General features: G+C 46.3%; 2 protein-coding genes across 2 annotated transcripts; both read right to left on the reverse strand.

The window, feature by feature from the left end:
• Positions 1-1,055: 1,055 nt before the first annotated feature.
• On the reverse strand, positions 1,056-6,353 carry BBBOND_0003750 (hypothetical protein, conserved; the record flags this gene model as incomplete). Its single annotated transcript, XM_012915208.1, has 1 exon — positions 1,056-6,353. The coding sequence occupies one exon, from the start codon at positions 6,351-6,353 to the stop codon at positions 1,056-1,058; it is 5,298 nt and encodes a 1,765-aa protein (XP_012770662.1).
• A 1,168-nt stretch (positions 6,354-7,521) lies between these two features.
• Positions 7,522-12,699, reverse strand: BBBOND_0003760 (hypothetical protein, conserved; the record flags this gene model as incomplete). The annotated part of the gene is made up of 1 exon (XM_012915209.1): positions 7,522-12,699. The coding sequence occupies one exon, from the start codon at positions 12,697-12,699 to the stop codon at positions 7,522-7,524; it is 5,178 nt and encodes a 1,725-aa protein (XP_012770663.1).
• Between the last annotated feature and the right edge of the window lie 1,904 nt (positions 12,700-14,603).

The raw sequence follows: 14,603 nt of genomic DNA on the forward strand, positions 1-14,603 counted from the left end.
AGCGATGTAGAGTGGATAAAGGGGCGATGTGGAGTGGCTAAAGGGGCGATGTAGAGTGGGTTAAGGGGCGATGTAGAGTGGATAAAGGGGCGATGTAGAGTGGATAAGGGGCGATGTAGAGTGGGTAAAGGGGCGATGTACAGTGGGTTAGGGAGCGATGTACAGTGGATCAAGGGGCGATGTAGAGTGGGTAAAGGGGCGATGTAGAGTGGGTTAAGGGGCGATGTAGAGTGGATAAGGGGCGATGTGGAGTGGATAAGGAGCGATGTAGAGTGGGTTAAGGGGCGATGTAGAGTGGGTAAGGGAGCGATGGAGAGTGCGTAAAGGGGCGATGTAGAGTGGGTAAAGGGGCGATGTGGAGTGGATGATAATCATCACTCTAGTCAGGTGCTTGGTCACCACTTAGGTCAGATGCTTGGTCACCATGTCATCGCTGCCGTGACCACTAACTTGGTCAGGTGCTTGGTCAGCACGTTGCTTGCGTGCCAGCTTATCACTTTGCCTGGTTGCTAGGTTACCACGTTGCCTGGGTGCTAGGTTAGCACTTTGCCTGGTTGCTTGCTTAGCACTTTGCCTGGGTGCTAGGTTAACAAGTTGCCTGGGTGCTAGGTTACCACGTTGCCTGTGTGCTATCTTAGCACTTAGCCTGGTTGCTAGCTTACCACTTTGCCTGGTTGCCAGCTTAGCACTTCGCCTGTGTGCCAGCTTAGCACTTTGCCTGGGTGCCAGCTTAGCACTTTGCCTGTGTGCCAGCTTAGCACTTTGCCCGGTTGCTAGCTCAGCACTTTGCCTGGGTGCTAGGTCAACACGTTGCCTGGTTGCTAGCCTACCACGTTGCCTGGGTGCTTGCCTAGCACTTTGCCTGGTTGCTAGCTTAGCACGTTGCCTGGTTGCTAGCTTAGCACTTAGCTTTGCTGTTCACTCATCACCTAATCTAGGTGCTATCTAGTTCACACGTTACCCCTTGAGTAATTCGAGACATTAGACTACGTTTGTCAGTTAGGTGAGTAGGTGATATGCTAGGTGAGTTGTGTGAATTACAGACGTGAATACAATTACGGTTGCAGGTACGATATTTTGGCAAGCCTTCCGACTTGCGCTGCTGCCAACAATGACTGCGCTGTAATATTGTGCGACGACGGTATTCTCAGGTGTGAGCGTATGTGGAGCACATCCAGCCTGCCAACCATGACGCAGATGAGGTAGAAAAGGGACAGCGACCAGAGCGCGACGTTGAGCCAGATGAAGGGGGCTCTGATTGTGAATATGAATTCGTCGCATTCAGTAAATAACGTTTCGAAGCATTTTGATTTTAGGAGGTTTTGCAATTGCGTATAGAAACTGCGGCAATATTTCCTTTCTGTAACATGTAATACTTTGCTGTTACCGAATGTAAAACCATATTGGTAAAACGTCGGAAGAACGCCACGACAGCCCACTAATGACTTGCACTTGCAATTGAATTCCACGCCGTGCTTTCCTGGTTTGCATAGACATTTAGTGCAACCGGAACTCCCACAATCGATCTGCTGAAAAACTTCAAACAACGATTTCAGGTAATTGTACAGCGTCCATGGCAAATAGATGGCCCATGACAGGTATAAGTTGGCATGTCTTTTACTTAGGTAATAGTACGCATCGCAAGAAGTTGAAGAGAGGTATGGAGCGCAGTTATTTGCTCCCGTACAGGGGTTCATTTTCGATAAACTCAACAACTCCACTTTTCCAGCTTCACTATGCTTAGAATCATGAGCACTCTGCGCGCTGCCATACGCATCGCATAGCGCATTCCTCAGCGTTTGATGCGTGGTGTACAATTCAATCGATTGTTTGGTAATGCAATCGTTTAACCAAGCGATCACGGAATGATTGCCGTTGCTATTCCAGGCTTTCACTAAGCGCAAGGCAAACTGGAAGTGTTCCGGCAGCGTGGACGGTGGTGTAGGTAACAGAGAAAAGAGGCATGAAGTATACGGCTCACCGAGGAATTTGGTCAGCACGTTGCCTAGCTCTTTGCCTGTCTTCGTACTACCTGAGAAACCCCTAAAGCCAAGGGGCGTCAAACACGGCTGCCCAGGTTGCTTTTGGGGGCAGTTGCTGCATACTGTTTTGCAGCCGATTGCAGTAACGTGATGTGGTAAATGGCCGGGTAGTGTGTCACTTAAGTACGACATCAGCGGCGATTTCGGCAGGCAGTCGGATTCTTTGTCAGTGAGATGCTTATCACATTGCCAGTTGGCAGGCTGGATGGCTTTGCCATAATTGCAGTCGCTCCAACCGTAATATTTAGTACTCGTCTTGCACTGACTTTCCATGAATCTGAACACGGGGAACAATCTACGAAGGATGTCGATGAACATACCTAGGCAATCTTCGCCGCTTGGAGGGTAGTGGAAATTCAGCTTGTTATTGGCATAGTCACAGGCGTACATGGTGTCCGCATCCCCGTTGCCGACGATGGTGGTTAACACATCATATGACGTTGACGTAATATGCTCTATTGCTGACAGTACCTCATTATACGTGATGCCTCTCGGGTGCGCTTCTAGAACGACAGAGGTTATCTCCGTGGCGCTTTCCCCTTCAGTGACCTTCTTATCCGAATCATCGAAGAAATCAGAAATGGTTTGGTCACGCATCGTCTGATACGCCGTGGTGTACTGTAAACCGGATAGCCAAATCAACATCTCATAAACGGAGCATGGACGCCGACGTGCGGAGAAAGTAGATATGAGGCAGACTTCATTGTACGTCTCAAGATATGTGTAAATTTCGGAAGCAACATCTATCAATCTAAAGTTGTAAGTTGGGGACAAATTTTCAGCTACGAGTTTTGTAACAATCCAGCTACCGTTGCACTTTTCTATATTCCTCAACTGACCGTCTTGTATCTTCTCTGTCGTAGCAACAACGAAACCGCAGTTTTTCAGAATATCACCAAGTTCCGTGTATTCGTTAATTTTATCATCTTTGCAATCTCTATCACACTTACTGCCGAGGTGCTTTAAGTTTCCGAACAACGTAGGAAGCGCGCTTAAAAACACTTTAGCGCAGCGGTTAGCGTCGTCGGTTAAGCTCTCCGTTCTTGCGTCGACCAATATCATACCGTCTGAGCCTCCTTCATACTTGTTCACGTACGCCTTCCCAAGTTCCCTTGCCAAACCGCTGATGCCGTCCTTGAACGCCTGGAGGATGGGACTGGAACTTTCGCCGAATTTTGTGGGAGTGAAGGCGGACAGGGCGGAGGTGAGGGAACGGAGGTTATCGGTGAATTTGTGGTCGAAGTGATTGGAGTCTATGATTCCGGCGAGCAGAATTGTAACGGCGTCATACAAAGTATTGTACGTAGAACGCTCAGGGAACATGGCGTCTTTAGGGATATAAGTAGCAAAGTCTTGTACGTCTTTCCGTTGGTTTTCGAATCGTTCGAAGAATTCCTCAAAGCTAACAAATACTTTTTCACAGCCTTCTTTCAGTTTAGCGGTGGACGTATTGACATTCTTCACTTTATTAACAAATACTTTATTAAATAATTTCAAAAATCCTTTTACTCCTGTTAAACCGTCTAGGTCAATTAGCCCTTCAATTTTCTCGTACTGCTTCTCAACCGCGTTGTTAAGAATGCTCATGCCGTGGATGCGAGAGTCGATGTACTGCTTCTCGGCCTGGGCGATTATGGTTTCAGTTGCTTGTTTGATTGCACTGTTCACATAATTGGTGAGAGAGAGAATTGTTTGCCCACCAAACTTGTCGGCACCTTCACTGATAAATCTTCCAGCGTCGTGCATTACGTCCTTCAATTCCTTAATTCGGAGACTTTCAAGTCTCGTTGTAATTGCTTTAAGTTTTGTGTCAATGCTTATTTGTGTGAGATTTGTCAAATCCGAACGGATATGTCCGCCTTCGTCGGCAAATATCTTTATTAAAGTTTCTAGATTATCCGTGATCTGCTGGAACAGAATGTGTAAGGTCCCTTCTTCGATCTTCGCACCGCTTTCAAGAGCAGCTTTACTTTTCACGTATATATCCTTAAGATAGTTATTATAAGTTTCGGACACGTGGTTACCTAGTGCTGTAATCGCTTGACGGAGCTCTGTTTTTGCGTCTGATCTGCCGGCACCGCCCTTGTTAAAGGAAAACGGAAGGTTCTCAAGGTTTTCTATTTTACTTTCGTTGCCACGAATTGTTGAGTTGCTGCCAATCTTCTTATCCAGTGCCTCGCCAATTGTAAGTTGAATATTGTGCTTCAGAGCGATTGCCGTTTTGGCATAGGGGTCGAAATAGGTGGATTCGTACCCGTAGTCGCCTTTATTGGCAAGTGCCGTTGTAAGTCCAGCATTCAGCTTAAGAGCAACATCAAGCGACGCGTCCACTTTACCGATGTTTCCATTTTTGTCGTTATTTCCAGTGAGCCATGCGAGATCTACAGCTTTCTGGCTAGCCACAGCTAGGAGATTATGAAGGATGCGTTGAACGGCGGTTTCGAGAGTCGTGTCAGGATCTTCGCTCACAGATATTCCAGGTTTTGCCAAGCAGTGTCTCTCAATTTCTCTTGCTATTTCCTTGGCCAACTTAACAATGCCCGTGGACATTCTGTCAGCGCCGACAATGCCTTTACTATTAATATTCACCTCAATTGATCCGGCAAACTGTTCGCAGCCGAACAAAACAGCGGCTATATATCCTTCGATCTTGTTTATTGAGTCACGGTTATTATCGACGGCTTCTATGCTGGTTTTGAGCTCCTCACCAATTTCCGCGATTTCTTTACTGAGTATTCTGTTGACAACTTCAGCAATATCATTATGAAATTGCGAATTTTGTTCACCTTCTTTTTGCGTATATTCCGTATTTATGAACTTACCCTGCTTAAGCTGGGCAACCTTCTTAGCATACGTCTCTAATTTCTCTCTAACAAAATCATTATCTTTCAAAATATGGAGTATCCACTCTTTCACTTTGTTGTCGAAAGCACGCGTCCCACTAAAGGTCTTGGCCCAGGCCTTAACTGCGTGTTCTATTTTTTGTAAGCCTGTGATTGGATGCGTAATCCTATTGACCTCCCCCTGAACTTTCCTAACGTAATCGTTAACATACTTCTGCATACCAGTCTGAACTTGCTTTTTGATTTCAAACAAATCAGCTTTAATAGCCTCTTCCAAACCTGTAACCTTGTTCTGCGCCTCTTTCACCAATTCCACTACCTGCTTTTCTGTGCTCTCGAAAATCCAAAATAACGTTTCACCCGTCTTTCGTAATTCATCGGATTTCTCTTTGATCATTTCTTGATGGATGTGTCCGACACCCTTATCGATGATTTTATCAACCCTTCCGATAGTCGCACGAATACCACTTTTAGTTACGCCCGTCCACATTACTATTTGTTGAGTATAACCTTGCAACATATGATCTATTCTACCAAGTTTTGTTAGAATTTTTTGAATCAAATCTTTCAAATCGTTGACCAGCTTAGTCACATCCTTTTCAATCTTATCATTAACGTTTTTCCTGCGATCCTCAAGCGTTGTTTCAATTGTATTTTTTATCGTCTCATAACGTATCCTGTCTTTGGCCGAGAAACCTTGCAACCTTGCGAATTCTTTTTTAATTTTTTTCAAAGGCTCGCTAATTTTACTCTGCAATCCGGGATCCAAGGCTTGAAACCCTGAGTTTGAGTCTTCAAAAATATCTTTTATACAAGTTTTTGTTTGCAATAGGCAGTGCTCGATTACTCTTTCAACGTTCTTAGTGTTGAATGCTTTTCCATATTCTTCGTCGCTCATCATGATTTGAGGATCTTTAAGATCCTTTTTTTTAAATTTCGTAATTTCTGTCTCTAAATTCGTCTTAAGTCCGTATATTGGCCCAGTTATACTTGCAAGTTTACCATTATGTTCAATCTCATACCCCTCCAACCACCCCTTCACCGCGTCGACAGACGCCGCAAGCCCAGCACGCCCGGAGCCAATATTATTATTTAAGGTTGTAATAACTGTATTAATGTTTTTTGTAGGATCTGTATCATAAGTTGTCACTTCATTTTCATCCTTCACCGCTTCAAGCACACCACTCAAAAATCCCATCACGCCGTCACACAGCCTGTCAACGTCGGAGTAGACGATGCCTTTGCCATCGTAGCCTTTGGAGTCTTTGGAGTAACCAAGAAAAGTCTCAAGACCATCGCAAAGATTCTCTAAAAGGTTTTTAGGATTATTTGATGCATTTTTAAGATTCTTATAATTTTCACAAAGCTCCTCCACTTTCCTCAAAGCGTCCAACTTGGACTGCAATTTGGCTAGCTCAGCAGAGTCAGAGGGGGAAGTGAAGGGTGACAAGGCACAAGTTATAGTCATGGTTTATAGAGGTCATAGCGGTATTATGGCGAGGTAATTCGGGCGATGTAGAGTGGGTAAAGGGGCGATGTAGAGTGGATAAAGGGGCGATGTAGAGTGGATTAAGGAGCGATGTAGAGTGGATAAAAGGGCGATGTGGAGTGGATAAAGGGGCGATGTGGAGTGGATAAAGGGGCGATGTAGAGTGGATAAAGGGACGATGTGGAGTGGATGAAGGGGCGATGTAGAGTGGATAAGGGGGCGATGTAGAGTGGATAAAGGGGCGATGTGGAGTGGAGAAAGGGGCGATGTAGAGTGGATAAAGGGGCGATGTGGAGTGGATAAAGGAGCGATGTAGAGTGGACTAAGGGGCGATGTAGAGTGGGTTAAGGGGCGATGTAGAGTGGATTAGGGGCGATGTAGCGTGGATTATGGAGCGATGTAGAGTGGGTAAGGAGCGATGTAGAGTGGATTAGGGGCGATGTAGAGTGGATAAGGAGCGATGTAGAGTGGATTAGGGGCGATGTAGAGTGGATAAAGGGGCGATGTAGAGTGGATAGAGGAGCGATGTGGAGTGGATGATAATCACTACTCTGGTCAGGTGCTTGGTCACCATGTCATCGCTGCCGTGTTGATGTCATCGCTGCCGTGTTGATGTCATCGCTGCCTAACCATCAACTGTCATCGCTGCCGTGACCAGTCATCGCTGCCGTGACCATGTCATCGCTGCCGTGACCATGTCATCGCTGCCGTGACCATGTCATCGCTGCCGTGACCATGTCATCGCTGCCGTGACCATGTCATCGCTGCCGTGACCATGTCATCGCTGCCGTGACCATGTCATCGCTGCCGTAACCATGTCATCGCTGCCGTGTCCATCAATTTGGTTAGGTGGTAGGTCACCACGTTGGTCACCACTTTGGTCAGCACATTGGTCACCACATTGGTCAACACGTTGGTCACCACTTTGGTCAGCACATTGGTCACCACTTTGGTCAGCACATTGGTCATCACGTTGGTCACCACTTTGGTCAGCACGTTGGGCAGCATCTTGGTCAACACTTTAGTTAACTATTACACAATCGCATACAACGATGAGTGAGTGATGCAACAGATTAAAGCACAATTTATAAGTTAGGTGAGTAGGTGATATGCTAGGTGAGTGCAGATAGTAAACACGTGAGTACGATTACGGTTGCAGATAAAACACCCTGCCCAGTTTGCCAACACGTGCAGCAGCCAACAATGATTGAGCGGCAATGCGATGTGATGAGGGACTATGTAGATGCGATTTGATGTGGAGGAGGTCTAGGCGGATGACCATGATGTGGAGGAGGTACAACAAAGAGAGGAGCCAGAGGGCCAAGACAAGGTAGGAGAATGGTTCACGGATTCTCCACAAGATCATATCGCACTGATCGAATAGTTTGGTGAAATACGTCGATTTGACTACACTCTCCAGTTGAGTGTAGAAATGACTGCAACGCTTTCTGTTCTTACCATCCAGCAACATTTTAGGGTCCTTAAATGTGAACCCGTATCTGTAGAACGTTGGCAGCACAGCACGGCAACATACAAGAGCTCTGCAACTGCAGTTGTGTTTGGCGCCGTGAGATGATGGTGTACATGAACATCCGGGGCACCCGAAACTTTTGCAGTTGATGCTTCCAAATGCGTCAAGTAGAGAACAGAGACATTTCCATAGATTCCATGGCAAATATATAGACCACGAAAAATACAGGTTAGCGTGTTGCTTGGCCATGTATTTATAGCAGTTGGCAGATAAGCAGTCGATGTATGGAGCGCAGTGAACATCTTGATCGGGGCACGTGTTAGTCATCGAAATGCTGGACAAGTCAGCATATGGAGGGAGATGGCTCTTTGCTTCATGACCGGTCTGGCTGCAGCCATATGCGTTACCGAGCGCGTTTGTCAAATCAGTAGGATTATTATAGAGATCGATAGTCTGTTCGGAGATACACTTTTTAAACGCATCAGCAACAGATTTATGTGTAGCTTGCCGTTGAGTCAATGGTACAACACTGCTAAGTACAAGCGACGTGACAAAACCGTAGTGTTCGGGCAATGTGGATGGCGGTTTGGGGACCAGCGTGAGCAGCCACGCAACATGGTCGTTACTTAGGAATTTGGTCAGCACGTTGCTTAGGTCTTTACCTGTGCGCGTACCTCTCGAGAAACGGCTGAATCCGAGGGGAGTCAAACATGGCATCCCAGGTGACGATTTGGTGCAGGTGGAACATGACGACTTGCAACCGATGGAACTCAGACTGTGAGGCAACATGCCTCCTAGACTGTCAGTCAGGTACAGCTGCAGGGGCGACGTGCCTGAACAATCGTGACTGGACGACGGATAGATGGAAGAGTGCTCACCGCACTGCCAACAGGAAGGCTGAACCCCGCTGCCATACGTACACTGCTGCCAACCGTAATATTTTGTTTCCAGCGCGCATTGCTTTTTCAAAAATGTGAGCGGCTGCAGCATACTTCGAAGCACATCGATGATCATCTGAAGGCAGTCCTCACTGCGAGGCGGATAATACAAGTTGAGTGAGTTGTTGGAATGCTCAACGGCGTACGTGCAGTCAGCATCTCCGTGGCCGAGTACGGTGATCAATACATCTTCCGCGTAGTAGCATACTTCTGTGATGGCGTCTGTTAAATTCGCGGCGGTGATGGTTTGGGGATACGCCAGTAAGGATTTGGCAGTTTGGATTTCGAGACCGATACCGTCTACCGCAAAAGCGTCGTCCGATTTTTCCGGCTTGTCGAGCAAATCACTAAAGCTGTTAAGTAACAAGTCTTGGTAGTACGATCTGTAAGTGAGGCCAGTCAGCCAGCAGAGCATGTCGTACACGCTGCACGGTGACCTAGGCTTAGGACGGGGAGTGAGGTGGCAGACACGAAGATAGTCGTGTAGGTAACCGAAAATGTCTTTCAGGTTTCCTACGTAGTATCTGTTGAAAACGTGGTTATCCTTAGTGATCAGAGGCAAGATGTTACGACCCTGCAATTTCGACTCATTCCTCAACTCACCGTCCCGGTTTGCGTCAGACGTGGAAACATGGAAGCCGCACTCTCCGAACCATTTTCCGAGATCCGTAGTTGAATGAATTTTGTCAGATATCCACGCGTGCTGACACTCATTCATCAGCTTGCTGAGATATTCAAACAGAGTGGACAAGCAGGTGAGGAAAAGCTTAGCGCACCGTTCGGCGTCGTCGGTCAACTGCGGTTTGCCGTTAATTGTCTTAGACCAGTCGACGGTCAGGCCGGAGTAGCTGTTAACGTAGGCGTGGTTGAGCTGACCTGCCAATGCCTCCATACCGTCCTTGAGAGTCTGAAGCAGCGGTGTGGAAGGTTCACCGAATTTATGAGGGACCATCCGGGCGAGCGTCGTGATGAGCGAATTTAGGTTGGTGGTGAAATTGTGGTCGAAGTGCTGTGAGGTGGCGAGGCCGGTGAGTAACTTAGTGAGAGAGGACTTGAAAGTCTCCAAAGTTTGGTGGTCGAACCTGAAATCGGTTTGCTTCTGGAGGTTTGTGAACGTGGTAGTGAAACACTGCTTAAGCTTGTCTGCCAAGTCGGCCAGCTTCATCTGTTCTGGAGTTGGGGAGGTGAAGAAAGAATTAAGTGGAGCGGCAAAATCATTTTTCGTTTTGACTAAGAGGCCTTTAACACCAGTGACTTGGTCGGTATCAATGATATGAGTGATCTCTCTTAGTTGTCTGGTGAGTAAGGTTTGCAGGGCGGAGAGATCGGCCAATTTTTGCTCGGAGAAAAAGGAACGTACCTGGGTAGTGAGTTCGTCAAACGCCCTATTGTTGTTGTATATCAGGGTTTCCTGGAGTACCTTCACTGCGTTTTGACCACTGTTAAAGGCTCTTCGTACTGCGTCTGCGAGTGCGACCTTGATGGCTTCAATGGCTTGAGTGGCAATGCGTTTTGCCGAACCAACGGCATCATAGACGGCTTTTATCTCATGTTTCAAACCATCGTTTGCTTGAGAGACTGCGAGGTCAGTGGCGTCCAAGTGATTAATGAGTTCTTTCCGCAGCTTATCCAAACAGTTGTTTACTTCAACTCTTATGTCGTCAACGTTGGAGGGCACAGTTTCCAGTTTCTCAACCGTTTTCAGCGTTTCATTTATGGCAGTCTGAATTTTACTGGTTGGGCTCTCAGTGAGCTCTCCGGCAGTAAGCGCAACAAGTTCATCATGAAGTGCCTTAAGGCTGCCTGTAGGTGTGACGCCATTATTTATATTTTCACCAATCTTACTATTTAAGTCTTCCAATTTGTCCATCAGATCGTCCGTATTGAATTTATTTTTTAATGAGAATCCGAGTGTATTGAGTTGCTCAGTGATTGCCACAACGGATCTAAAGATGGTTTTCGTTTGGTCAGGTATTTCCTTTCCGTGGAGCTCACTCAGCTGATCGTGAATTTTGGTGAGATCCTTTGAAACATCATATGTTTCTTTAATGTCCTGTTTGAGCATATTTTTCATCTTCATCACATAATAGTATAGAGTTAGGTGCTGAGGAATAATACCTTTGTTTTCGTCAGCCTTGTTTTCAACCATTTTGTATATTTCACGAAGGCGTGTCTTTATGGATTCAACAGCCTTATCAATTTGCTGTCTTAATTGTCGCACCGTTTCATTAACAACTTCGTGAACGTTTTCTGTAATACTCGCTAAAGGCGTCAGTTTATGGTCTCGAGAAAGCTTATCGTGAAACGCCTGGATACCCTTTTGGGCCGCAGCCTGAAGAGCACCTAATAAATCACTTTTTATGCCGGCATCTGCAAATAATAATTTCAAGTCGCTATGAGTAATGTCTTGATATTCACCCATGAATGATTTTGCTTTTTTAATCCTCTCACTACCCATTTTCTTCATAACGCTACCTTTGTCGCTGCTTAACTTGCTAATCAGACTAGAAATATCGCCGTCTACGTTAGCGGTGACTTCAGTATTAATATTATTGAGTCGTTGATTTGCTGCTTTTGCTTTTGCGACTTCTTTCACTAAATGGTCTTGCGTCTTGGTATAAGCCGTATCAAGCTGTCGAGTCGTCGTACCGATTTGTTCGAGGGCATTTTTTAACTCTTTATTTTCTGTATGGTCAAGCGCTTTAACTACAGCTTCGCACTTCTCAATAGCTACACTAGCGGCACCCTGCGCCTTCACGTTCCATTCCCCCAGATTCGCAATTTCAGCGCCAAGTTTATTATTAACATCATTAAGGGCCTGATTGGCATTGACTATTTTGTCCACTTCTTGACCAAGTGTCGACTTTTTACGCGTTAGCTTATCAATCGTTCTGTGATCCAGAGCTTTGTGCACATCCATAACCTTTTGTGCAGCTATTCTACGTAGTTGTTCAGCTTGGCCAATGCTTTGTCTTAAACTTTCAACATATCGCTGTAGCTTCCTACCCACTGCTAGTAGCTCTGAAGTGATTTCGTTAACTTGATGACGAAGATGAGACATTAATTTTCCTGGACCCTGATCTCTGTCCACCTTTTCCAACAAATGTTTGATTTTCTCAAACATCAGTGCAATAGTGTTTCTTGCGGCGCCTGCTGCTCCTAATTCGTTATTAACCTCAGTCTTCGCGAATTCAATGCTTCCTCGAATGGTTCTCATTCCAGTTTTCCTTTTTTCTGTAATTTTGCTAATTACTTTGAATAGATTATTGTAATCCTCCCCCAACGTCTTCTGAAGCTCTAATAGATCTTTGTTTACGTCATTAATAACATTATCGCTCTCCTTATCCAGAACCTTTCGAACCGTAGCACTCTCTTTATTAATAACCTCATCCAACTTTTTTTTCTCAGCTTCTAATGTATCATCCACTACCTTCACCTGCCTCCTGAAATCCTCCTTAACAGCGCTCTCCTTCAACAGCCACAATGCGTTTCTAACATCTTTCATTTCACGTTTAATTTTCTCGCGTAACGACTTATCAAGCGCATTAACATTTTCATTTTCGATTTTATTCAATTCAGTCTCAATCTCTCCGACCACCGTGGTCCAGTCCTCCAATTGCTTCTGAAGTTTTTCGTGACCTTTACCTGCAACACGTTTCATGAATTCATCGCCAATTTTCTTGTTATTTAACGCACTTAATGCGCTTGTTGCTGCTCCCGTTTTATCGCCGAAACGCATCTCATACCTGTGAAGCCACTGGGACACCTGCGTAATCTGAGAGGAAAATACACTGGAACCCTTACCTATCGAATTTTGTAAATTGCTTAATATATCATTTAATTCTTTATTATCATCATAAGTTGTCACTTCATTTTCATCTTTCACCGCACCAAGCACACCACTCAAAAATCCCATCACCCCGTCACACAGCCTGTCCAGGTCAGAGTACACTATCCCACTGCCGTCGTAGCCTTTGGTGTCAGAGTTGAAGCCGAGGAATTTTTCGAGGCCAAAGCAAAGGTTATTAAGGATGTTAGTAGGGTTGTTATTTGAGGTATTTTTAGGATTTTAAATTTTGTCAAATTTCTTGTGAAGCTCCCTAGGCGGCACATGGTCAGGGCAGTGGCAAGAGGTGGAAGAAAGGAAGGGAAGGGTGACACGGCACATGTTATTGCTATGGTTTATAGAGGTCATAGCGGTATTATGGCGAGGTGATTCGAGCGATGTAGAGTGGGTAAAGGAGCGATGTAGAGTGGGTTAAGGGGCGATGTAAGGTAGGTTAGGGAGCGATGTAGAGTGGGTTAAGGGAGCGATGGAGAGTGGGTAAAGGGGCGATGTAGAGTGGATAAAGGGGCGATGTAGAGTGGATAAGGAGCGATGTAGAGTGGGTAAAGGAGCGATGTAGAGTGGATTAGGGAGCGATGTGGAGTGGGTAAAGGGGCGATGTAGAGTGGGTTAGAGAGCGATGTAGAGTGGGTTAGGGAGCGATGTAGAGTGGATAGAGGAGCGATGTAGAGTGGGTTAAGGAGCGATGTAGAGTGGTTTAAGGGGCGATGTAGAGTGGTTTAAGGGGCGATGTAGAGTGGGTTAGAAAGCGATGTAGAGTGGGTTAGGGAGCGATGTAGCGTGGGTTAAGGGGCGATGTAGAGTGGATTAGGGAGCGATGTGGAGTGGGTAAAGGGGCGATGTAGAGTGGGTTAGGGAGCGATGTAGGGTGGATAGAGGAGCGATGTAGAGTGGGTTAGAAAGCGATGTAGAGTGGGTTAGGGAGCGATGTAGAGTGGATAAAGGGGCGATGTGGAGTGGATGATAATCACCACTTAGGTCACCATGTCATCGCTGCCGTGTCCATGTCATCGCTGCCGTGACCATGCCATCGCTGCCGTAACATCAACTTGGTCACCACTTTGGTCAGGTGATTGGTCACCTCCTTGCTCATGCGATTGGTCATCAATGCAATCATTACTCTGTCTAGAACATTAGATGTCAGTTGCCAGTTAGGTGATCAGTGGAATATGGATTACGATGTTAGCGCCAACATATTGCTGAGTTCAGCTGTAGAACGCGATGCAGAAGGGTATCTTGCGGACGAGGAAATCGCGGATGTTGCGGCCCACCGGAAAGCGGAAGATGCACAGGTCGAGCAAAATGATGGCGACAATGATGGCAACGATGACGGCGGCGATGGTGTTGGGGTCAGGGGAAAAAGGTGTGGAGGCTTCTGCATTAGGGTCGCCGGTTGAAGGCTGTACCTCAGAAGGATCGGACAAACGCGGTTCACTGACGGACTCAGAGTGAAAATCGGGGGAAGAAACGGGAGGGTGTGGAGCGGGGGGAGAAGGGGCTTTGCAGACGGGATCATCCTCTTGACATTTCTTTCTGCAACATTTACATTGACATTCGTAAATATTAGTGCAATTTGTTTTTCCGGCGTTGCATCCGTTACGATTGCATTGGTTCTTAAGCCGGTTCAGACGGGAATTTGCGTCACATACATAGCAACTGCTAAAAATGCCTTTATTACATTCAACGCAACACCATGGACAGCAGACACAATGCGCATATATACATTTCGTAAGACAATTACAAGGGTCACCATAACCCATCTTCGCTTCTCCCTCCCAGTCCCCTCAAACTGCAAACATATCAAACACTCAAGCAGCACTCACCAACTGCAACACTACCACTGCCGCTCCCAGTCCCCTCAACCTGCAAACATATCAATCACTCAAGCAGCACTCACCTACTGCAGCACGTACCACTGCCGCTCCCAGTCCCCTCAGCCTGCAAACATATCAATCACCTAGCAAGCACTCACC

Source organism: Babesia bigemina, scaffold Bbigscaff_72560, assembly GCF_000981445.1.
Source record: "Babesia bigemina genome assembly Bbig001, scaffold Bbigscaff_72560".
Classification (NCBI taxonomy): Eukaryota; Apicomplexa; class Aconoidasida; order Piroplasmida; family Babesiidae; genus Babesia; species Babesia bigemina.